Source organism: Bemisia tabaci, chromosome 2, assembly GCF_918797505.1.
Source record: "Bemisia tabaci chromosome 2, PGI_BMITA_v3".
Taxonomy (NCBI): domain Eukaryota; kingdom Metazoa; phylum Arthropoda; class Insecta; order Hemiptera; family Aleyrodidae; genus Bemisia; species Bemisia tabaci.
In genome coordinates, this window is record NC_092794.1 from 70,907,221 (window position 1) to 70,933,687 (window position 26,467).

At 42.5% G+C, this 26,467-nt stretch overlaps 2 protein-coding genes across 3 annotated transcripts in view; one reads left to right on the forward strand and one right to left on the reverse strand.

Moving 5' to 3' along the window:
* Eip74EF (Ecdysone-induced protein E74) overlaps positions 1-26,467 on the reverse strand; it is a 307,203-nt gene that overhangs the window by 248,131 nt on the left and 32,605 nt on the right. The gene's annotated exons all lie outside the window — the stretch shown is intronic.
* Positions 1-26,467, forward strand: part of Lsm11 (U6 snRNA-associated Sm-like protein LSm11) — a 49,767-nt gene that overhangs the window by 16,243 nt on the left and 7,057 nt on the right. Inside the window, exons 3-4 of the mRNA XM_019058354.2 lie at positions 9,728-9,843; positions 13,599-13,740. Of these exons, the coding sequence (XP_018913899.1) occupies positions 9,728-9,843; positions 13,599-13,740 (258 nt within the window). The remainder of the gene's footprint in view (positions 1-9,727; positions 9,844-13,598; positions 13,741-26,467) is intronic.

Consider the following 26,467-nt stretch of genomic DNA (forward strand, 5'->3'; position numbering starts at 1 on the left):
TCGCGGCGCCCATCACGAAATTTCTCCGAATCCCCGACTCGAGCGGGCGGGCGAGGAAATCACTTCTTTACGGGCTCGCAGATACTCTATCCGCGATTAAATTCCGGCTCTATTAATAGGAAGTGAAAAAGCGACAGTGATAGAGAGGTAATCGGGCTATTAACTTCAAATAACCCCGCATCGGTTTACATACAGATATTACCGAGGGTAAACAAACCGCCAGGAGACGTTCACCTCGCGTCGCCGGCCGCGGACGCGTCGACGCACGCTGCGTCGCCGCGTCGTAGTTGCCAGATTTGGCCGATGATTAGTAGTATTCCCTCAAGATTCAATGTGAAAAATGCTGATTTTCAGCACAATTTGGCAATCGTGGCGTTGCCCCGCGCGGACCGCTTGCGGAAATCACGGGGTTTTTGCAAAAATTCCGGGACCTCACCTCGGCCCAAGTCAGGGTTGCCACAGTCAGGGAAAACTGGGAAATGTCAGGGAATTTTAAAAAGTCAAGGAAAACGACGAAAATGTCAGGGAAAATGTGTTAAATCACCTTCATTTGCTCTCTAGAATGGGTTTGAGGTTTCGACCAACAAATTTTGCCTGAAAACTATTTGAAATTATGACTTCTCAACCGTCCGTCACATCTTCAATTGTCAGAGAATTTCACCAAAATGTGTCAGGGAATGTGTTCGGGAAATGTTCCGGGATTCCTTTTAGACAGTTCCGGAAAATGCATAAATTCCGGAATTCGGTACGAATTCCAGGAAGTTGGAGCACTGGAAAACACGGAAATTAAATCCTCGCATTCCGGCTAGCCAGTGCACGCCGCATGGTTTCCGAAATAGGCTGTCTCTAATCTCTGAAAATTAATCATTACAAAGTAAGACTATTAATCGCCGAGAAGTAATTAGAGTAGGTCTTCCATGCGAGCAATTAACTTAATGTGTGCAAGCTCTGAATCAAAGAAAATGGCGCCCAAGTTTCCAGGTCCACTCCGTGAGGCTGCAACAATCCAGCGCTGCTCTGCGTATCACAGCATTGTTTTCTCCCAACTATTTTTAGAAGACTCCGGAATTTTATCATCGGTGCACTATCGGCGCATAACAAGTTGGTTACGAGGAAAAAACCCCGTGCTTTGCGATGAATCGATTGGTCTGCCATTTAAACCTATGAAAAAGGATCGACGGACTGGGTGTCCGCGACGACAGCTTAATGATCGATTCTTTACCATAGTTTCAAATGGGGAACTCTCGATAATCATTCACGCCTCGCCACCGGAGAACTTTGTAGTCAAATTGAAGCACATCATTGCGTCGTTCAACGGAAGATGTCGTTTGTTGGTAAGCCTTTTTCAATCCCGGGAAGAGAGGAACTGATCGCATTAAAGCCTAAATTCTATGTTTGGGCTCCTGGTACTTTCATATGACTAATTTTTTATGCGTGTCAATCGAGAGTACTTAATGAGTGGATAGTTGCCTTCTTTCAACACTGAGACACATCAATTATTTCAAATAACAGTTTGGCAGTAGGATTTCTAGTAAAAAACATTCCAAGCAAATCACTATTTCTCTCTTTCTATGAGTGATGTTTGTCCGTGAACATAAACAGCAAAGAAAGTTTCAAAGGCTGAATTGATTTAGGACTCTTATTTAACAGAGTCCAGTTCATTGAACTCTCGATTGTCTGCTTCTCTATCATTCATTCGCATAATTTTGTGAATACGTAACTTAAGATTCGATGAGTTCAGTATATTTGATTATCATTCTCTTTCTTTTTCAATCATGAGACTTAAATATTTTTTTGAGATTTGCAAAACTCTGAAAAATCCGGGAATTCTGCCGAGAAGCCTTTAAATTATCTCCGCTGCCCGAAAATACCGCCCCCACGAACGTAAAATAGAACTCCATCTCAAAAGTTCTCGAACTCTGAACTTTTTTCAATTTCTAGAGACTTTGCGTTAAAAAATGTTTGTGGAGTGCATTTTCATGATAATCTATGCCCGAAAAAAACCTTGGAAAGTCAAGGAATTTCATTGATAAGAACTCTGAAAAGTTTTGGAAAACTTGAATATTGAAACTTAAGAAAACGTGCCACCTTGTTCGACTAAAATCGACCTTCTGGAACTGTTGCCCTCCCGGACTGCGGTCCCTTTCCCTACGGACGGTTACATTTCGTCACCTTCCGGCCATAGTATCACAAGCGCCATGCGACGTTTAACAATTTCCGCCGCCATTTTATTTTTTTCACGGAGGAATTTTCCAACGAAGCTGTCCGCAAATTTCACCGAACTTTCTTTGTGCTGCCAATAAAATTCAGCGAAACTTTCAAACAGATCCGATCAGCAATTTCTCTGTAAAAAAAAAAAAAAAAAAAAAAAAAAAAATGGCGGCGGAAATTTTTCAAACGTCGCAAGGCGCTTGTGACTTTGGCCGGGTGGTTACGATTGTCTATCTATCTATTATTGGTTGACGATCGATTGTGATAATGTCCATCTACGAAGCGACTTTCGGACTTCACTGGGGGGGGGGGGGGGAAACACATTGGATCTAGAGTCCAGACTCTTGAAACCATCGACAAGAAAAAGTACTCTTGATTCAATCAGATTTAAGCTTAAATCATAAGGAAATCCGCTCAGATTAAGAGGCTTGGTTCTTGATTTAAGCAAAAATCCGATTGAATCGACAGTATTTTTTCTTGTCAATGTTTTTCAGAGTCTGGACTCTAGATCCAATGTGTCTTTTTTTCCTGTGTTTCCCTCGAAATTCTACGTGGGAACTTTGCCTGAAACCCGAGGCCGGTGGCAAATTACTGCGAAAGCGGCAATTTATCGGTCGGTGCGATGGCACGCCGTTTCGTCCGCACGCGTTCCGCCGAGCGGGGGCTGGGGCCCCCTCGCGCGTGGGGGGGGGGGGTGAGGGGGGAGTCTCACCTTTGCTCGCGCAATCGATAGATTTGCAAATGAGCCGGCCTGTCCAAATTGTCCCCGGCGACAATTGAGTCTGGATCGGGCCCGCCGCTGCGCCGCGCCGCGCCGCGCTCGGGGGGCATTGACCGGGCCCCGGGGGGGCTTCGAACTTTCTCAAAAGCTCTTATCATCCGACTCGCACCTCGCTCCAAGCAAAGGTTCCTTATCGGACGCAGCGCCCATTGGCGGATCCCGCGCAATCGCTCGCTCCGCATTATCGGTCTCTTTTCCTCAACGTCCGGCAACCTTCCCCACTTCCGAGGATGCCAAATCGAGCTAAATACAATTTTATGGCCTGGTTACACGCTCAAACCGTCAAATTCCGATCAAAATGATGACCAAGATGGCGGTCGAGAGTTATCTAGATTGATGAGTAAAATTAACTAAAACAGCGTGTTGATTGAAATAAGCATGAAATAAGCACGGTTGTGTGGAAATCAGATGAAGGATGAGCCCCACAGTTCCATCATCTACCATCAAATTTTTGCAGGCCGCAGAAATTTGATGGTAGATGGTGCGCACCGCAGTCACCGTTTGATCGGAAATTGATGGGACTTTGAGCGTGTAACCAGCACATAAGGCCTTGAGTCCCCTAATGTGGACCGCGTTTAGCAACTACTGCCAATTAAAATTGAGGAGCTTTTCAGAAAAAGGGCACGTAGCAAAAAACAAGCAGGAAGCTCCAACGCATTGGCGTCGGAGAGCGGCTCTGGGGGCAGTAGTTGTAGTCAAGAATGAGGGCCTAGACACATTTTGTCATTGATGTACAATCCGACAACTGTCGATTCATGTTTTGTAACTTAGCAGATTTACGTAGCCGGTGTATAAATGTGTATTGGGCTTTGATATGGCGAATACATGGCATTATCACTTGTTGTATACTTTTAATTTTGAAAGCTCTTTGGAGGTCCGCTTCCTAAAAAATCTCTGGTTGATAAGTCGTTTAGCGAGGCTGCAAAAAATTTGCATTTTTATATCTGAAAGTGTAGGTATTGGTTTTTTGTATAATTGTTTTTTTGGATTGCTGGAAAAGTAACGCATACTTCTATAATTTAGGACTGAGTCAGGGAAATATAAGGTTCGTTAAATAGTAAATATTCCTAGTACCGTGTGACACTATTGTTAACGAAAAGTTTTTGCAACTTGTCAAAGAGGTTGTTGAATGATCTTCGAATAACTTTTGATGAGCTAGAGGTAATGGTTCTATCTGCAGCTCGTGGACTTCTGTACGATATTGTCCAGAATCATCTAAATTTTCAAAAAGTGTCCGCTTGTTCGATACCCAATTTGCTCATTCATGCATACAAGGAGAAGCGCATGAAAGCTTTAGCAGACATTTTGGAGATGAATCAAGAATTAGATGAAGAATTTATGACTTAAATCACGGCACCTTAATCACGGGATGACCTTAATTACGGCAACTATTTATTGTCCATGAGATGCAGATGGTTCCATTTCCCTAGCTCATCAAAAGGTATTCGAAGATCAATTTCATCAGCCACCCGTACGAACCACGTTTCTAGTGACCCGTACTTGCTTCGCACGTATGAAACATACAATCAGAGAAAACAGAATTCATCTTACAATAATCAATAATCAGTAGGACATGAATCGTTGCGATGTATAATACGACATTATAATGCGGCATTACTATTGTAATTCATTTTAATGTTTAGGGGCATTATAAATCATTATTGCCACGTCGGAATGAAATGTTGTAGACTGAATTGAAAAGCATGTTGGCAAAATTTATTATAAAAATAGTATAACATGTAGGTACATAACATAAAGGTAATACAAATTAAATGATTAGAGCGTGTATATTTCATTACATTATAGGTATATTACAATCATTTTTGTCATTGTTGGAAATTTTGATAGTTTGAATTTTGATAGTTGATAGTTGATAGTTTGAGAGTTGAAAATTTGGTTATTTTATTTAGTTAAGGTGATTCGATAGACGCCATATTTTGTGTCAGAATGGCATGCGACATATCCCATCAATTGGTTCCATTTTTTCATTTACTCATCATTTTTCTCCAATTTTAAGTTTCGCAATTCTGTTTTCAGGAGACTAAAGCACTCACTTATCAATTTGTATATTTATATTGAGTTAAGGGTAGAGACGTATTCCTCACCGGAATTGAGGAATGGAGGTGTTACAGTAAGTCCGGCATTAGGTTCCATTTCGACATCAGCGACGATCAACGCTACGATACTGGAAGCCAGTCTTCCGATATTAAATCCCTAGCGGGGAAGAAAAAAAATGCCTAGATTTCGCTAAAAATCCCTAAATCCCCAGATTTGCTCAAATATACTTAAAAAATCCCTAGATTTTGCAAAAAGCGCCATTTTTTTATGAAGAATCATGATGTCATTCGATGTAGCGATTTGCAATATTTAAATCTGATTGGCTCGTTTGAATTTTGGCGCTCTCTGAAAGCAGTGCTAATCCAGACCAATAAAATGAAAGAATATTAGTTGATTTCTTATTATTAACAGGTTGAATGCAGTTGAATGTCAAGTACATCGAAGGACGCAATCGTTTTAATTTCCGGCTTATTTGCGGGGAAAATAGTGTTGCCAAAAAGGCCTACAAAATATAGATGAAAAAATGTTTTCGATTGTCGAAGCTAGAATTGAGGTTAAAAAGTTGATTTTTGGTAACTTTACCTCATCAAAAAAAAATCCCTAGATTTCCTGAAAAATCCCTAAATCCCTGGAAATTCCGGAAAATCCCTAAATCTAGGAATAAACTCTTAGACATCGGATGGCTGTTGGAAGCATTAGAGTCAACATTTGAAACGCTGCTGCAGAATTTGCCGGGAGTATAATCGAGTGTTGAAAGTCAGTAGAATTGAACAATGTAATAATTGCTTTCCGAAATAAGCGTTATAATAAAAAAACAACGAATCTGAACTGTTAATACTGGAACACACCTTCTGTAAATGTACCTTGCGAGAGATAAGTAAAAAAATAGATGTACTGGAGGAGAAGTGCTTCTCCACAGAGTTTGAAGAAGGAAAAAAAATGCCCAAATTTACTTACTTCAGCATTTTCGGCAAAATCACTGCAATTTCCGAACCTTTTTCTGGCCAGGGGCCAAAATTAAATGATTATGAAGGGCCACTTAGATGTTGTAGATAAAAATAGGACTGTTGAAAAATTCGCCGTTTTCAATAAATATGTACCCGGAATGGAAGACATCTAGGGGAAAATTGTTACGATTTTCCGATGCAAATATTTTCCTACAATCTATTTTCCTGCGTTTTGGGATTATACGTACTAAGCAGGCTAAGGGCCCGTTCGCCAAAACTAATCGGAACTGTATGAATGAATTGCTCCTTTTAAAAATCAAAACAATATCGAATTGCGATATATTACACAGTTAAGATAGGGCTATGTCCTGTCGTAAGCGGCGACATAAAGTCGATATCATTTCAATAATCGCCCCAATGGCCACGATAGTTGTTAGACGTTTACGGTTTCCCTGGTAACCTTTGTTTGCTATCAGCTGATATCGAGTAAATGACTAGGAAGCTCCAACTCAGTGGTTAAAGCTTCCTTAACCGCGAAAACTTTAAAATTCAAATTTTCAAATTTTGAACGTAAAGTACATTTTTTCCATCACGAGATAAAAGCACAAACAAGTTTTGAATTGTTGACTGTATCACCATGATTCCAAAAATACAATACACAACATAGCATTGACTAACAATAAAACAGTATGCAATAAAATAAAGTCATGACAAGGAACATAGCCGAAAATGGCGCCGATTCCCATCAACCAACGCGCGGTCTCTACAATGTAACATGCTGCATTGATACTCCCCAGCTGGGACCGTCCGGAATAGCAGCTCTAGTGCAAGCACCAGAGCCGCTAATACGTTTGAGAGAAATGCATTTGAAGTTTTGATCATTACTCTGACTTTCGCTCGAAATCGGGAGTGCAAGCTGCGATAAAAGGTACAATCAGTGGCCAGAAATTAATGATGGAAACTTAAAATGCATTTTTCTCAAACGCTATTTTTTGCTGTGTGCCCTTTTTCGGAAAGCTCCTGGATTGGGCAGTTCAATTTGTTACGTACAATTTTCTGGATTCTTTTCAAAATTTCAAGGAATTGCTTTGTACTTTACAGAAAATCCGCACAACTGTTTTCACGTAAAAAATTAAATTGCCCATTGAAATTTGGCAATAGTTTATGTGGTTTGGTTCCTTTCTGCTTAACGTCCAAATGACGTCGGGGTCCTGTGGGTCCCGCCCTGTGGGGAGGGGCAGTTAAAGGGTCCTTGAACTGCTTTGGGGCCTTTAGGTGTGAGCCTTCACCTGAACCTTCTGAGTTAAAGGAAAAGCGGGACCGCCTAACGCTTCCTGATGTGTAACTGACATTGGGGGGGGGGAGGGGGGGAGGGTCGCGAGAGTTGATGAATCGGGGGAGAAATCGGATCAAAAATTATAAAATTTTTGTTTGAGGTTATTGTCTATTGTTTTGAACCAGATGATACATCGAACCACTATTGAATACGATCTATTTTATCGTGTGTCCGGCCATGTTACTTTTTTTAAATTTCAGCCTCCCCCTTTGAAACGGCAGGTCCCCCCCTTGCGAAAAGAAGGGAAAACTATCGAGGATATACCGTGCTGACCGGGAAATTTTACCGACCTGTTTGTGATCAAGGTATGCTGTTCCGAGAACAACTGAACAAACCCGTGACAGCATAGACAGCTGAAGTATGCCGATTTTATGGCTCAGCGGAAAAGTTAAAAACTAACGGGGAAAGTTTTGGGAAAAACACAAAAGCTGCGCTTGCTATTCATGCACATGCCATGCATGTTTCCTCTAGGCTTAATTATCATCAATTTTAAATTTTCCGTCACCTAATAAATCGGTGACTACCTGTCGTGGTAGATTTGCGCAGTTTCTCCTACATTAAGAGGTGTAGGCGGACGTTTTGTTCATATTGTCTCGTGATAATTCTCGATTCGCGTTACTCTATATCCCCTCCCCCTCGGGGGTGGGGGGGGGGGGCTGGCCAGGAAAGTAATTAGAGGGGTCTGAGAGAGAGGTGAAGGACTGCTTTCTTGGATGACTACATGAATCTAGATCCGCCCCATCCCCCTATAAGCAGGGTTGCTTAGGTGAAATGAAAAATACGAAAGATTGGACATTTCCGTGAAATATTTCATAAAATTTCTCAAAGCTCTAGAAAATATGCAAAATATGAAACATACTTTGAGGGTCCAGGTATGCATCATGCACTAACAAAAAACAATAAAAAAACAAAAACCTTTTGCCTTTCATTTAATTTCCCATTCGATTTTGAATTATATTTTTCAAAACCTTCTATATACTCCTGAAATTTCATGAGATATTTTATATGAAATTTCAAGGTTTTATTTTACATGAACTATGGCAACCCTGCGCAAAAGTTGGATTCGGCAGCCATTCCCATCAGAGGCGTGGCGTGAATTGCGATGAATCGATTGTTCTGCCATTTAAACCTATGGTAAAGAATCGATTATTAAGGTGTTCGCTGCGAACACCCTGTTTATCGATCATTTTCCATAGGTTTAAATGGAATAACAATCGATTTATCGCAAAGCACGCCACGCCACTGATTCCCATGACTTGACCGCATCAAGGCATAGAGCCACACGCCTGTACGGATTTTAAAGTCGGAACGTTCAAGAAATAAGTATTTGAGTTTAATTTGTCAACGTTACTGGGAGCTCACACCTATGTTACCGAGTCTCGGTGTCCGATTAATTATGAATCGCTAAGTGTTCTTCATTTGGCTCGCACGCACGCGCGAACGCACACGCGCAGCTATCTCGACGGGAAGCAGGGCCTGCTCATGGGGTGGGTGACACCTATTGACGCCTTCGAGTTGCATCAGTATTTCCAGCCGGAGATCGTCCGACTTATAGCGGATGTAACCACTCATGAGTCAAGGAACTGTCTGATTCTGCACTTTGAAGTGACGAATTCTCAGAACCGATCAACGCTAATCAACAGACTCATTGTGCAGGAAATTTGGACGTACTTCTGTCAAACGGAACTAAGTGCCAATTTGAGTTCCTTTTGAGGAATTTAGAATGCCAGATAGCGCGTTCTGTTAAACGGAACTAAGCGCCATGGAAAAGCATTGCGAGTATAGGACGGAATGAGCCCGACGCCCGGTTCCGCCGCCAATCCAAGCCCCCCTCTACCCTCCCTCCGCCCCCTATGACGCTTAGTTCCGTTTGACAGAAATACGTCCATTTAACTACCTGGAAAACCAAGAAATGTTAGGGGATTTTTTGGTGTCAGGGAAATTAGGGAAAACGTCAGGGAATCTGCAAAAATTCGGCGTGTCAGGGAAATTTATTTTGCAAGCGATTTTCATGTCAAGAAAACGTCAGCGAAATCGATAAACACGATTTTTTTTGTTGAAAATTGATGATGAATCGCAAGTATTAGAAAAATAGAATCGATGCTAAAATTTCTACCAGAACTTCCCCTGATGTCTTTTAAATTTTAAAAATTAGGCAAATTTATCTCGTATGAGTTTAGGCATTATATATTTTGCTATATTTATTACATTATACCCCTAAAACTTATGATTCAAAGAAGAAGAAAAGAAGAGAAGAAACTTTTGGAGCTATACGTTTTAAAGAGTGCATATTTTCAGGGCAAATAACTCGACCTAGACGTGTACCTTTTTTCGCACACCGAGAAAATTGTGTTTACTTTTGGTCTTATTTCTGTGTGTTCATTTTTGTTGCAGTGCCTATCATCGTTCCCAGGAAGCCTCTAAGAAACGTACTCACGCGCATGGAGGAATGTACGGAAGGTCCACTTTCATTTATAAGGGACTGTATGAAAAGAAAGATTCGAGTGAAGGTATGCTTTGCTCTTCCATAAGAATATTTAAATATTATCATCTTTTGGTCTGCAATGATTAATATTTAAAGTTACGCTGTACATGCTGTTCGTTCACAAACAGGGTGTTTCTGAGAGGAAAGCCTAAGTAACTGCATTATGAGTTGATGGATTTATATATGTTTTAATATTAGCAAAAAAAGATGTCTTCTCTGGCTCCCAACTGTCTCCAAAGCTGTTAGAGAAACGGAAAACAATACAGTGAAATGGGCGTCTCACCCCCTCCTCCCCTTAAAAATGATTCCTGTCCATTGGTTTGCCTAACTTTTGACAGCTTTGTCTATTGCTTTGTCTATTTCTTTGTCTATTGCTTTGTCTTTTGCTTTGTCTATTGCTTTGTCTATCGACTTCAATAATGAGCCAGCTGGCATGATTCATGCTCGATTGCTCGTCCCCTTTCGGCGATGCGGCAGGATTCTACATTTATCGGCTCAATGATTCCTGTCCATAGGTTTGCCTATCTTTTGACTGCTTTGTCTATTGATTTGTTCATCGTTTTGTCTATTACTTTGTCTATAGCTTTTTCTTTTGGTTTTTCTATTGCTTTGTCTATCGATTTCAATAATAAGCCCGCGGGCATGATTCGTGCTCGATTGCTCGTCCCCTTTCGGCGATGCGGCAGGATTCTACATTTATCGGCTCAATGATTCCTGTCCATAGGTTTGCCTATCTTTCGACAGCTTTGTCTATTGCTTTGTCCATTGCTTTGTCCATTGCTTTGTCTATTGCTTTCTCTATTGCTTTGTCTATTGCTTTGTCTATCGATTTCAATAATAGGTTTGCCTATCTTTTGATAGCTTTGTCTATTGCTTTGTCCATTGCTTTGTCTTTTGCTTTGTCTATTGCTTTGTCTATCGATTTCAATAATGAGCCCGCCGCGGCATGATTCATGCTCGATTGCTCGTCCCCTTTCGGCGACGCGGCAGGATTCTACATTTATCGGCTCAATGATTCCTGTCCATAGGATTGCCTATCTTTTGACAGCTTTGTCTATTGCTTCGTCCATTGCTTTGTCTATTGCTTTGTCTTTTGCTTTCTCTATTGCTTTGTCTTTTGCTTTCTCTATTGCTTTTTCTATTGATTTGTCCATCGATTTCAATAATGAGCCCGCCGGCATGATTCATGATCGATTGCTCGACCCCTTCAGGCGATGCGGGAGGATTCTACATTTATCGGCTCCTCTCTTTCGCGGACGTCTTTTGATTTGAAAGTAAAAAGAGGGGAGCTCCACCTGCGAGCGTGATTTCGGCGGGCTCTCTCCCGCGGTGGCCGGGGACCCGGGGTGCAGTGACCCGAGGAACGACAGCGAGCGAAGTGGCAGTGCCGGCGGCGGCGGCGCAGGAACCGAAGCCGAGTTCATGATCCTCGCGTTTGCACTTCCGGTGAAGTGCCATTCGCCATTCGCCATTCACCATTCGCCATTCGCCATTCGCCATTCGCACTCGCCGCTGGCCGTCGACGGTGCTCCAGCATCCGCGGAGAAAGATCTGGACCGGCCGCGGCCCCTGTCCCGGCCGCCCCCCCCCCTCCGCCACTCGGCGCAGCGGCCCTCCGCAGATTCCGCGCCTATTTTCTCTTTTATGTAATACCCCCGTTCACCAGTTGCGTTCGCCGCCAAGTTGCGTAATAATCCCCTTTTTACCGCCGACGTCCAGAGGATAGCTCGCATCCCCGGCCCTTCCTCGATTTCCCGCAGAATCGCCTTCAAAAAGATGAATATGCCACCCTATTACAGTGTGTCTTATGCACAAGTCCGGAAATAGCACCGATTTTTCAAAGGCGGTCCGGAGCAACTGAAAAAGTTTTTCTTTTTTTTTTTTTTTTTTTTTTTTTACTACTTCAAATAGCCCACAAGGGTTAATCCCACGCTTTAAGTCCCATCCCCCCTCCATCCCTACTGAACCAGTCCCTGGCAACCATTGTTCGAGACCATCAAACTCGGGTCGCCTGGCCGGGAATCGAACCCGGGACCTCCCGATCATAGAGCAAGCGCTACAACCATTACACCATAGGAGGCCGACAAAGTGCGGAAATTCCGTAAGAAAGCGCGGAATTTTTTCCATGTTTGCCGCAATTTGCGCGAAAAATTCAAATTTTTGAAATTTTTAGAATTTCGTCAGGTGGGAGTACTGACAAAGAATTGGATTTTCTCGCTGAGAAGGCACTGAATTTCTCTATAGTGTACGAAAAAAGTACTGTGAAAGTACTGATTTTTGGCCAGCGTGTTTTAGTAGACACCCTGTGTAACAACCGTCCTAGGGTCCGATTATCTGCCATTCCCTTACTGTTCAGAATGGACCAATAGACAAAGTCCGCCAACGACGACAACATCGGCTAGGAATCACCAATTAACCATTCCCGTGAGCAGTGGAGCGAGAAGATCGCAGCAGAGATGCAGCTCAGTGCCGATTCTGCCGTGTGCACGTCACTCGCAGAGAATATTGAAAAACGCGAGATCCCCAAGGTAAACCACGGGTTGCAGACCACTCGGAAGTTGGCTACTCGCAATGAGCAGCAGGGCCGGATTTACTTACTTGCCGCCAATGGGCCGCCTGTATTTTGCCGCCCCCTTCTCAATCGTTTTGAAACATCAATAAAAACCATCAAGTGAACGTGCCGGAGGGGGAGGGGTGCGTAAGACGCGTTTACTCGTGTTGGACACATTTTTTGCGAAAGCCCTGTCAACACTATTACCAAAAGTTCACGGAACTTGGCGCAAAAGTTAAGTTCCGTAAACCTATCTCTGTGGGGACAAGGCCTTCCATTTATATGAAATGAACGAAAAAACTATGAAAGAACAAACATATTTGGTTTAACAATTTTAACTTCCGACGCCGCGCCGCGCTGACCGCACTGTATGTTTGGCGCAATGCGTGAAGTATTCTTGCAGTCTTGTATGCGGTTTGCGTTTCACGCCGACCGCTGCTGCACGCACCGTGTTTGACGCAATGCGTGAAGTATTCATGCAGTCTTGTAGGCGCCATGCGTTTCTCGCCGCCCGCTGCTCACCGCAGCGACCGCACTGCGTCTTTGACGCAATGCGTGAAGTATTCATGCAGTCTTGTAGGCGCTAATGTGTGTCACATGCCGACCGCCGCGCGCCGCGCCCAGGGTCTCTCCTTTTCATCTCAAGTTCTCGTCATCATTGCTCTCTGCGCCGCGCCGTTCCAGGCCAAATTCCGTGTTCGGTTTCTCTCTTAGTCTTAACTCGACTAATTAAAGGTGCTGTCTAGTGTATCACGGAAAGACGACAAAATTAGAGGTATACTCTCAGGAAATGAGAGATTTTGTCACCTTCTCTCGCCTGTAATTTTTGATCCCCCTCAATCCGGCCCTGAAGAGCAGATGAACGGATGGATTGGTGGTCGGATTCTTCACGCTCTAGCGAGTCGATTATTGAAATTGATAGACAAAGCTTTAGACAAAGAAGACGAAAGGAGTATGGAGGGATCTTATTAGTGGAAGCGTGTGGTTATAATGGACTAATGAGTTAGGTATTAGACTAACGGCAACCCACAAGAGATTTTATGCTCGCGCAAGTATTTTCAAATTGTCTTTAAATAGCATTCACTCTCTTTGTCAGTGTAATCGGCAAAAGCATCTGTGGAAGTCTTTCCAAATCGTTTAATGTTGCCGTGAATTTGGATTATGGAAAAGAATCTTAGATAGAGGGATCTGGTTTTCGTGTTGAATGATTGGTTTGTTTTCTTCAACAGGTGTTCAATCGAAATCACACAGGGATCCGTGGTTACTGTGAAGCTTTCATCGCTGCTTTTGACAAGCATCTGAATTTGGCATTGGTCGATGTGCAAGAATGTTGGACCCGGAAAAAGCGACGGAAAACAACAGCTCTCGCAGGTAAAACCCGCGCCCGCTAATTTTATGTAATTTTCCGTTTTCCAGTTTTTCCTGGCATAATTTATGGTGCGTTTTTCAATTGCAGTAAGTTGCACATCTTAAATTACTTGAACATGGCTAATATTTTAACCCTCCAAGTTACGCATTGCATCAGGGATCCTTTTATTAATGGCTACTGCATTTCAAAAACATAGCGGCCGTCTAATGGAGGTTAGAAGTGTTTCGCCGTCATAAAATTTTACCTTGAAGATGCATTCCTGGTAAAGTCAACTAGCATAATATTTTGATGCACTGGGAAAAAAAACACATTGGATCTAGAGTCCAGACTCTTGAAAACATCGACAAGAAAAAGCACTCTTGATTCAATCAGATTTAAGCTTAAATCAAGAACCAAGCCTCTTAATTTAAGCGGATTTCGTTTTGATTCAAGCAAAAATCCGATTGAATCAAGAGTATTTTTTCTTGTCAATGTTTTCAAGAGTCTGGACTCTAGATCCAATGTGTTTTTTTCCAGTGTGTGATTTGACCGATCCTCCCATATGATATGAGTATGGTATCAGTATGATATCAGGAAGATTTCTACATATCAGTATGATGACAGTATTTCATGCTGGTATCAGGTATTATACTATGTTAGGATTTTATGGAGAGGGGGAAAGAGAGACTAGCTGGTTTGCTATACATCGGATGACTACGTCAGTGGTGAAGGCTGAATGATCGATTATCGATATTTCCCCATTTGAATCTAAGGCAAAGAATCGATTATTAAGGTGTTCGTTGCAAACACTCTGTTCATCGATCCTTTTCCATAGATTTAAATGGCAGATCAATCGATATATCGCGGAACACGCCACGCCACTGTTAGTTGCACTACATGTAGACAAACCAGAGAGACGTGAAGCAAGCTCAGAGGTAAAACGTAGCTTTTTCCATATCTCTAAAACGGAATCGTTTTCCCAACATACTGATATCATGATGGTATCATACTGAAACCATGCTGATATCATGATGGTTTTCGCTACCATCTGATACGTGAAATCATACTGATTCATCATTCGTAACAAGCTGCACTGGAAAAAAAATACATTGGATCTAGAGTCCAGACTCTTGAAAACATTGACAAGAAAAAATACTCTTGATTCAATCGGATTTTTGTTTGAATCAAAAAGAAATCCGCTTAAATTAAGAGGCTTGGTTCTTGATTGAAGCTAGATTCTGATTGAATCAAGCCTAATTTTTCTTGTCGATGTTTTTAAGAGTCTTGACTCTAGATCCAATGTGTTTTCTTTCCCCCCAGTGTGGTCGACTTTATCAGGGTAGCTTCTGAAGCCTGTTTTCTTGCACAAAATATTTTTTTCTCGACTCCGAGTTTTCCGCAAGAGATAACGTACCTCCAACTGAGTTCAAAACTACTCCTAACTCATTTTGTCACCGAAATGCGGCTCGATTCCTCTCTGACTGAACTTCTTCGTTCAGGGAAGTAATGTTCTCGTTTTAAAATGCTCTTGGTCGCCTGGGAACGTGGCAACAAGTATCAGAGCGGACGCCGAGCGCAACAGGCCCCCTTCTCGGGGCACGAGGGGACAGCGGAGGGGCGGAGGCTCCAGCTGATGCAGTGACAGACCTGTGGCTCGCTGCACTTTCACTGCAGTTATTGCTGGAAGCCGCCGAGCGAGGGCGCCACCGTCGCCGGCGGAGTTCCCGGGGAGTCACGGATTCGCGAGCCGTAGCCACTTCCTGGGTCGATGCACGACCTTGCCGTCTCCTTTCTTCGCTCTCGCTCCGGCCATCCACCATCTCCCCCCCCCCCCCCCTTGCCGACGCCGCCCCCCCCCCCCCATAAATAAGCGCTCTTTCGCCCGCTCTCCGTGCCCGCAGCATCATCGTGTTTCCTAACGCAGGAGCGCATTATCGATCAGGAAAAAGAAATCTAACATTTTGGGATGGGGATTTTTTCGAATAAATCGATTTGATTTTCGGTGAATAATCGGACGGGCGATTTCTCCTGAAACCGATTTCTTTTCGAAATCGATTTTAAAACACTTGGATTGCATTTTGCAAAACGGAACCACTAGCATTGCAATGATGCTAAGATTGTGCAACTTCATCTTTTGCAATAAATTTGCGGAAATCGTGAAAATCTATGAAATTTAGATGGTAATTTTTATCTGAAATTTACAGTCTTTAGCGAGTAAAAGAGAAACTATTCATGGATCATCGGGGTTTTCCTCTAAGACAAAAGAAGTTGCACAATCTTAGCAACATTGCAATGCTAGTGGTTCCTTTTTGCAAAATGCAATCCACTTAAGAAATCAAGTTTGGCGCCAAAAACATAGCTACTACCAAACCTGAACTTGATAATATGAAACTCGGGTTTCTCAGTTTTTTTTCAATGATTCGATTTCGGCTCGAACACTCGATTTCGATTTATAATCGACCTCGAAACATTTATTCGATTTCATCGATTTTTCGGCGCAAAAAATCGATTTTTCAAAAAACCGATTGAAAATGTACTTCATTTAAATCTGTAGGTTTCACTCGGGAGATTATCTTTGTGACGTCTTGCGAAAAATCTTCGGCACGGAAGATGACTTGTCATCTTTGCAACGAGACCAAAGCTCATGCTTCCCCTCCACCCTTTCTGAGAGGAAGGGAGGGCAACGATAGGGAACCACGGACCTACCTCAATATTTACTAGATTAATACTCAAGCATCACATCATGCATCCGACGCTTGGAAGGTTGCGTCGCGATGCGCAGATGCGCCTATTATGCACACTTTCTCCGTTCACTATTGCTGATGACGTCAGTTTGCATCATCGATGCCACCAAGTTCGCAATCAGCGCTGACTTCACAATAGGGAAGTGCCCATCGTGCTTGGACGTATGCTATTTCTTGACATGAAAGCATTGCGAATTTATATGACCATTGGAGTGTCTTTTTGGTTAGAGATTATGAGAGAGAGAGATTTGTAGATACCGTTCGTCTCCAAAAAGGTCATGTCTATCTATTTTTCTATCAAACGCTCGGGTCTTTTTGACCGAATGAAGAGAGAGAAGAATTTCTGTTTCTTCCACTCTTCTCTTTTTCTTCTCTTTTCTAATTTTCTCTCTCCTCTTCTTCTCTTTTTTCTTAGTATTCTGATTCAGATAACGAGGACTCGGCCGTGGCTTCGTCCTCTCCTCTTTCCTCTCCTTCTATAACCATTTTTCTCCCTCCTCCTCCTCTCCGTTTTCTTCCTCTTTTCTTTTCCCTCTTCTTTTCACTTATTTTTCTTCTTCTCGCGATGATTAATTTTTGTTCCTCTTTTTCTCATTTCCTCTCTCTTTACCTATTTTCTCTCGTTGTTTTTTTCTTTTTACTTCGTATTACTATTATTTTCCTCCTCTTTTACTGCTTCTTGCTTCCTTTTTCTATCATTTCTTTTTTCCTGCTCTCAACTCTGTTTGTACTTTTTACATGATTATTTCCTTTTTCTTTCTCTCATTATTACCATTTTTCCTATTTTCCGACTTATGATTCCTCTCAATCTTATTAATACCAGGAGCCCTACAATGTAAGTGTTTCAGCATATGGTCAAAAATTCACTTTCGGGCGAGTAATTTAACCGCGTGGCTGCGCGCACAAGTTTCAGGCGGATTTCAGTCGGCCGGAATGTGAGAGAACCGGATGAGAAAACCGGATACTTGGGAGATTGAGAAAAACGCATTAGCAAATCGGACGTCACTATTATTGCTCAACTCTTAGAACAGTCGCTCATCCTGTGAGAAGAGGATTTTATACGGGCTCGGGCACTGCGAGCGAAGAATTTGCTTCCGGAACCGGTTGTGGCCGAGCCGCCCTAACGCGATGTCATTTGCGCGCTTGCATCGACGCGGAGCCGGGTTACTAATGATCGTGTAGGGGTTGCCAAAGTTTCCTGACGCGACCACTCGAGTGGGGTGGGTTAGTTCTATGGAATAATACAGAGAGTTGCAACACATCCTAAATATTCGGAGAAATGAGTCCGAAGAGGATGCACACAGATTTTCGAAACCGGTTTCTATATGGTGAGCGGTGGATTCGGCATCCAGCGGTTCCTGCAAAACCAAGCTGATAATCGGACGTACTTCTGTTAAATGGAACTAAGCGCCAAATTGAGTTCCTTTTGAGGATTTTAGAATCCTTGATAGCGCGCTCTGTCAAACGGAACTAAGCGCCATGGAAAAGCATAAGGACGGAACGAGCATTGCGTTCTCAACACCCGCCAATCCAAGCCCCCCTCCCCTTCTCCCCCGATGGCGCTTAGTTCCGTTTGATAGAAATACGTCCAATTAATTCCGGGAATTGCAATTTTTTCGCACAGCAATCGCTCGTATATCGGAACTGGGTCTCACCTCATCTCTGACGAGATGCGTGGTTTGATAGATTCTCCGTCGGTTTTTTTGGTGTCAAACTTGACTCAAAAATCAACATGATTCATTCTTTTATTTTGTGCGATTTGTGAACATTTCCCGGTAAATGTGACGGATAATTAATGATCCTTCTCACTGCATGAAATGAATCTTCTCAGTGAGTTCTTAGCAGCGCGTCGGCAAACATTCATTCAGTCCGCACTCTCAAAATGTGAGAAGGACTTGCAACTCGTCCGCTTCCGCGTGATCTACATCCAGTGCAGTGGCGTGGCATGCTTTGCGATATATCGATTGATTTGCCATCTAAACCTGTGGAAAAGGATCGATTATCCGAGTGTGCGCAACGAACACCTTAATAATCGATTCTTTACCAAAGCTTCAAATGGGGAAATATCGATATATATCGAAGCACGCCACGCCGCTGATCCCGTGCAGTCTCATTTTCTCTTTATTTCTTTACTTCGTGGCAATCTCTGCAATAAACGACGAAAACGGGATGGACCAGTTAAGTGTCGGAAGACAGCGTTCGAGAATCGTGGGAAGACCATCAGAATCAGGGGCAATCAAAATTATTCGGTCGTGGGCTCGAGGCAATCAAACATGTGCTCGATGGGTCGCCATGTTGCGTATTTCAAAATCACGCTAAATTTTAGAGTCCCTTTTACTGAGAGTCAGACCAACACCCTCATGAGTCACAACGGAATAAGATTACGAAATTGAACGTTTTTCGTAATCTTGATCGGACTCATTTCTTAAATTCCTTTCTCAGTTCCTGCTTTCATTCCGTTTGTTCATTGTCGAACCCGAAATTCTCGTCATTACAGATTATAGTCTTTGCAATGGTCGAAAATGTAATCTTTATTCCGTTTGTGACACTGTGAGGCCTAAATCCGGTTAACCATCAGAATGGATTCGCATGTCTTGACTCTCAGTATCAAGGACTCTAGTAAATTTAAGCGTTTTTCATGCTTTATCTACATTGAAATCCTTTTTCTCTCTCCGTACTCATCCATTTGCCACCTCTTGCCCTAAATCCGTCGGTTTTTTCAGCGTTCATGCAAATTTCAGTAAAGTCGGATGAATGTTTTTTTTGTTCTGCGTAAGATCCGTCCCAAGCCACTTCATAGCGTACGCAAGAAACCATCTTTTTTGCAGAGATTCGTGATCAGGCGATTTGGCTAGATTCTTACTTCTCAGCGTTTCCCGAATGAGAAAAAATACTGCGCTAACTTTTTACTCCTCAATGTAAACTTATCATGAGATGTTAGATTTTTCGTCTTATATACTCCGGCGTCTAGTTGTTGTAGCAGGGCAACATTTTTGGTCTTTCACTCGGAATTTTTTTTGAACTGAAATTACGCCTAAATATTATTATTTTCGGTGCATAATTTTTTTAATTATTTACTTATTATAAAGGAGACATTACGTTTTTAGCGTATTCGTGAACTGGGTAATCTGGTTATAATCATGAACGGCAGCAATGTTGCAGCAACTTTAATGTAACATTAACTTTTTCAGTCTTTTGTGCAGTAAAGTTACTTACATCAACGACAGGAAATGTCAGAGGTCAAGGGAGCATGAAAGTATTTCCGCTCTTACCTGTAACAGACGAAAGAAGTGACGCATTAGAAAGAATTCAAATTTGAAAAAGATTGGAAGGATTATTTATGAAACGAACATTGTAATTTTACAGCAACTTTAAAACAGTTCGTCGCAAACGTCTCAAAATTACCACTTTGAGTTGTGCTTTTTACCAAGAAACTGTTGGGCATTTGTAACTGATAATTTCTTTTATTTCCTGATCTTACTTCAACAGAATCGTAGACAGGAATTGCCCAGTCATATTGTAAAAAAGAATCAAGTTGTTGAAGTCAATTTTGAAACCTTGGGCGATTCCTTCATCTGGGCTTTGGAATATGTCAAAATGCAGGAAACCTGTCGTTGGTTCAGGGCCAGCATCGTACTGAATCAGTAATTTTAAAAATTTTAAATTTCCCTTTTTTCTCTAAAAGTATTCTATTTTTTGAAGAGTTTGAATCCCTCGATGTGACATTCTTTTTTGACGGCGCGGATATTGTGGGGAACGAAAAATCTGGATCGTTCACTGTGGGGATGAACGGCACAAAGGGGGGGGGGGGGGTCAGAGGGAGGAAGCCGCAAGTGGGAAGTTTTGCATTGAATTTTCTCTTTCGGCCGAGCAGCTTTCATCCATCCGTCCAACGGTAACGGGCCACTTTCACTTTCTAGATTTTGCCGCCATTAAAAGTGGCAAATGAAAACGTGTAACGAGTAATCTCTGCCAAGTTGAGTGTGCAAAGCCGCCGCGATGCGGCGCGCGGTGGATCGAGTCAATCGGAGTGGTTGGACAAAATTTGGAAACTGCAAACGCTTATAACTCCGTTTATACAAAAATTTGAGGCGCTGAAAGTAGTTTCATTGCTTTCCTCTGAACATTTTCTTCCAAAAGCACCTCTTTAAATTTAAAATGGGATAAAATAAACATCAAAATTTTCAGTTATATTCGCAAATTTCATGTCCGACCTCTCTTATTGACTCGTTCCACTGTGCGGCGCCTACCCTCGACGCCAAATCGCATTTTAAACCCGAATAAATGGACTGCATTTGGCAATTTGGAACTATAAATTCTGGCCCGGTTTAAAAACAACGTGTGTGCCATTAGTTTCCCCATGCACGTAAGTATTTTAGTAGCAGTAAGCAAGTAAGATATTCTGGAAATTTTTTCATTTTTTTTGTCATTTTTGTCGCAATTTAAGCGAGAAATTACAAATTTTGAAATTTTTCGAATTTCGTTAAATGGAGGTACTGGAAAAGTACTGTAAATTTTAGTAAGTAATTTTAAGTAAGTAAATTTTTCTGTTGAGGAATGTATAAGCACTGATTTTTGGCCAGCCTGTTTTATTGGATACCCTGCATTCCTTCGCGGTAAAATCCGAAATTTCTTCGAGAAATCTGTCAACGTCGCAACCATAAATTGCGTAACGACGACGATCGGTGAGCTGCGCGTCTGCGCGGTGCGCGCCATAAGCAGTTGATTGCTCTGGATATGCGCGCATGTCGCAGCTCCGCGCACTCCGCGCACTCCGCGTCCTCCGCCAAATTAATACCGCATCACTCAAACGCCATAATTACTCGCAGCGTTGCGAAACGGCCCACAAATCCGGGATTTCTCCGTCCTCGTTCGGCCGCTTTTCTCGTGGGAAGCGGCACCTCCGCAATGGCTCATTACCGCATCGCCGCGCCGCACTACCGCATCGTTGCCGCGTGCCGCATAACGCATGTCGCATGCCGCGCGAACTTGCTTGACGTAACGGACGCGATTGAACCCAGCAGGAACGGAGTGGGGACGAAGGGGTTACGGAGGTGCTTGCCCTCTGATTCAGTCATATGGACGTATTTCTACACTGGAAAAAAAAACACATTGGATCTAGAGTCCAGGCTCTTAAAAACATCGACAAGAAAAAATACTCTTGATTCGATCAGATTTAAGCTTAAATCAAGAACCAAGCCTCTCTTTTTCTTGTCAATGTTTTCAAGAGTCTGGACTCAAGATCCAATGTGTTTTTTTTTCCAGTGTACCAAAAGGAACGATGTGCATTAAGACATGAGCCCTGAAACCCATGAGAACATATGCATAACAAGGCTCACGTCATAATGCACGTAGTCCCGTCTGGCAGAAATACGTCCATATGCATTGGCGGATCCAGAAAATTGGCAACATTATCTTCTCTCCATTTATAGCAATGGAAATATATCGATTCTTAGAGGGGCCAGGTGCTCCGCCAAGAATCGATTATTTAGCATAGTTTAAATGAAGGAAATCCGGTGTTGCCAAATTGCTGGATCCGCCTTTGTGACGTCTACTACTTCTTTACCAAAAGCTTTTGACAAACGATAACTTTAAATGCTGTTCTTAGGAATCTTGGGGCTTAAGCGCTCAATACCGAGTGAAAAATTCGACTCTGGTGGGGCATTCTTGAACTTGAAATTGAACCCTTTGTTCGATTTTAATTCAACAGGAGCTCCAAGTTTCTTTCAGATTTAAATTAGGGATTGAATCGTAGTAACGAAAGGAGACAGCATGAATTGTATGTTTCTAACGAGGTGGTAAAATGGTGCTGGATCCACACCACTTAGTACAGTTCGGGCCATTTCTTAGTGTTTTTTTTTTTTTTTTCTTTTCTTTTTCTCGTTGTATGTTTCTGGTTTTGCTTCTTTTCTTTAGAAAGAAACTTTCAATCTTTTTAAATCCTTCAAATACACTATTCAAAGAATTTTAGTTTTGAAATAGAACGTGCGTAAACGTAGCAGCTTTTGGAAATGCGACACACCGCTTTTAAGCTCCGAGTCGAAGGGAAAGGAGGGCTTAGGTTCGTTCCAATCGTCGGTAAATCGTAGTCTATTTATTTTGAATGAAAACAATTAGAACTTTCAGAAAGTAAGGAATATGATAGGAAGCACTGATTATCATGGCTTTGAGTTCAAACAGACGTTTTTTCTTCTTGAATGTATGGCACCAGCCAGTAAACTCCCGAGAATGTCTTTCTTGGGTTTGGTTCGGAAAGGCAACTAAACTAACTCTCTGGCAAAGCTGAGAGTATGACGGGGATCGGGAGGCGCTACAGACCGCGAGTTCGTGCTTTTGAAGTTCTTTATCAATGAAACTTGGCCTATGTTGGTTTGTGCGAATCAATGCACTTTGACAAGTTCAAACGCATGCCTGTTGCGAATTTTCGGCAATTGCTGCGTGCGACATGGACAAATTTTTTGAAGAAAATTTCAGTTTACGCAATACGCATCTTGAGGTCGCGGCAAACTCCGGAAGTCAATACACAGCTAATAAAAAAGCGGAATCCGTCAGGTGGTAAACAAATATTGGTACTCGGATCACGCTGTCAATGCCTGCGGCCAGCCATCTCCACTCACCACTCGATCCGCGAAAAGTGGGGGATCATTTTCTGCTCGTTGTCGGAAGAAAACGTTGCCGCCAAATCGTACGGTTTTCATTAGATCAATCCCACTGGAAAGTCGGCATTAGATATGATCAGAAATAGAATTCCAAGAAATTGGAAACAATTTTCGTGCAAATCTCCTATATTCAGATAATAATTAAACCTTTTATCCATGCTCCCTACCCTAGTTTTTCCCTCTCTCTTCGTCCCGGCATTTTTTCCCTACGAATAAGGAACGGAGGCCGGCGAATTTCATCCGAATAACTAGACAGCTTTCAGGGAATCTAAAGGAGAACTTTCGCGAGTGGATTTGGTCGGAGTTTTTAACTTACTGCCAACCTCTATTACAACAAAACGAAATTCCCTCCGGGCGACGACGGTGCGCTTACACCATTTGGTTTTTATGGTGGCAGCAATGACACACCACATCCAAAATTCTCAACCCACCTCCCGAGGAGGGTTGAAAAGGGGGTGGATGCAAACGTTCGTCATTATCCATTAAACAGCTGAGTTTAGTTCTTGACTGCATCAGAGCATTTTTCTCCGTTGGTTTGCAACCCTGCCGAGCTGGTTGAAGAAAAGCGAATTTTATTTAGTGTTCCGAACCTCTTTGGGAAGTTCTGTCCCGGTTTGTCTCATCAATCACCAACACCATTGGACACCGCTGTTACCAGATTCGACCAATCAGATCCGTTGGTTTTTCGATAGGTCGAACATGTTTCAGAACCACCTCCCGTGGTGGTACCAAAATCACGCATCAACGTTGCGATTCGTTGGTCACCGAATCGGAAGTTCCAAACTCAAATTGAATGGCAGCTCGGAGGTTCGGGCAACAAAGTAGCACCGAGCCTCTGAATAAAATTCGCGTAAAGTCGACCAAATCCATTCGCAAAAATTCGCCTGAAAAACAGGCGGCAAGCGGCAACGCGAAGGAAACCGAGAACACGCAACTTCCGGGTTCCCTGGAACAGAGTCGGGTGTAAGGTAGGGAGCATATTGGAAACATGACCTTGACCCGCAAAGAGGCGGTGCATAGCGGCTGTGTTTACACACTCACATACAGGAGCCCCCCGCCGTTCTGGAGATGGAGGGGGGCGCCGCCCCCCCCCCCCCCGGCTGCGGCTGCCCCCTCCTACTACGTTTGTATTTACGCGAGGAATTGCTGACCTTCGCGCTGTGTTGCCTTTTCCTCGCCGAATCCCCATCCTCCTTCGCTGGGCGTAGATTGTGTTGTTCATTCGCTCGACTTACTTCCTACTCCTATGGAAAATTCTTCAAATCGCTCGTATGGATCTCGCCTTTTCGCGTTCAAGTTTGCCTTGAATCGGCTTCGCGGCTCCACTCAAATGAGTCTTACAGCGGCCAAGCGTAAATCATCGGCTATCGATATCGCGTGCTTTGCGATAAATCGATCGATGTCCCATTGAAACCTATCAAAAAGGATCGATAAGCAGAGCGTTCGCAACGAGCACCCTAATAATCGATTCTTTACCATAGCTTCAAATGGGAATATCGATAATCGTATCGATAAATAGGACGTTCTCCACGAACACCTTAATAATCGATTCTTTACCATAGCTTCAAATGGGAATATCGATAATCGTATCGATAAACAGGACGTTCTCAACGAAAATCTTAATAATCGATTCTTTACCATAGCTTCTAATGGGGGATATCGATGATCGTATCGATAGACAGGGCGTGCTCAACATAAACCTCAATAATCGATTCTTTGCCATAGCTTCAAATGGGGAATATCGATAAGCAATCATTGATCGAAAAAAGAGTTTTTTCGTTGAGACTGTACGCAGTAAAGAATCGCTCATTCGTTGCAAACACTCCGATGATCGAGCCGTTTACAGAAGTTTAAGTGGCAGATCAATCGATACATCGCAAAAGCTTGCCAAAGCTTGGAGAGCCACGCTAAGCGGTGTCGACCTTAAGGTTCATTAGTATGAAAGCTAATTTAAAATATACTTAATTATTTTCCAACGTCATTTTTTTCGCCGTGTGTTAATAAACTCCATATAATCTTAATCGTAATGAGGTTTTCAAATAAATTATCGATAGGTGGACCAAGTTTATTAGTGCTTTGCGATGCATCATTTGATCTGTCATTTACTCCTTTGGAAAAGGATCTATAAACAGGCAGGGTGTTCGCAGCGAACACCTTAATAATCGATTCTTCTCCATAGTTTCAAATGGTGAAATATCGATAATCGATCATTAGCCACTGTGACCGTGGTCACCAGTCTAAAAGTCCGTGTTGCAACTGGAAAGTTCGGACCTCCAGCTACTTAAAGCTCTGTGCCCATATTATTTTCTCTCTTCAAATCTTGCGCCTCTTGCATTTATTGCAATATGCCCCTTTGGGTTGTCCGCTTGCTTACTCCTACGTCACGTAATTTCATTTCTTTACACTTACTTCTCTGAAAATAAAAAATAGACAGACCAAGAGAATTACGTCATGTCTAGATTGTTTTGGTTTTTCCACCGTGCTCTGTTCTTTATTAACTATTTCAGTTTTGTACATCAAGCTGTCACAGCTTCCCCTCTAATCTTACGGAGAAGTATTGTTAAAACAAAATTTTTCTCTCTCTCCTTGTCGGAAATTATTTGCATAGAATAGTGAACATTGTGAGCACCCAGAGGTCATCACTCATATTAAGTGCCTCTCATTGTCAGCTGATCCAATAAAAAGAAACTTCAAAGTGTTGAAGGATCTTATATTTTACATTATTACGTCAAAAGTTTTCCTTTCATTTAGATAAAATAGGAATAAGATGAAAAGCAAGATTTATATGAAGCTACCGTAGGAATTAAGGAAAAGTTTTGCGCAGCTTGTCCCATTTTTTACCCTTCTCCTTTTTCCTCGCTCCTTGTTAGCACCGCAATTACATCCTGAAGTCAGACAAATTCGATTCACTTATTTTTGTGTTCTGGAGTCATACTCCTTCTGTGGTAAGAGGAGCGTAATTTATGACCGTCCCCGAAAAAGGGGGAAAAAATAGAAAATAAACAAAGAAAAAAAGCATCCATATCACAACCAGACAAAAAAGTCTCATAGGTTGAAGATGAATCAAAGAACTTCGCGAAATTCACGCCTCTTATCTTGTTGGCGTGAGCTTTCCTGATCTCACCTCTGTCAGATGGCCATCCAGTCTTGGCCATAAATTATGAACAGAAGCAATTATAATTAAACTATTCTGTTCATGCGCTTATTAAAATCCTGTATATTACGCTCTATTATCATTATCTCTAGGTTAGCATCGGCCAGTTGCCGCCATGACGTGCCCTCAGTCCGCGAACGTTGCTGCAGCTTTGTCACAAAGTCACTTTATTAATCGTTTTATCATAATTATT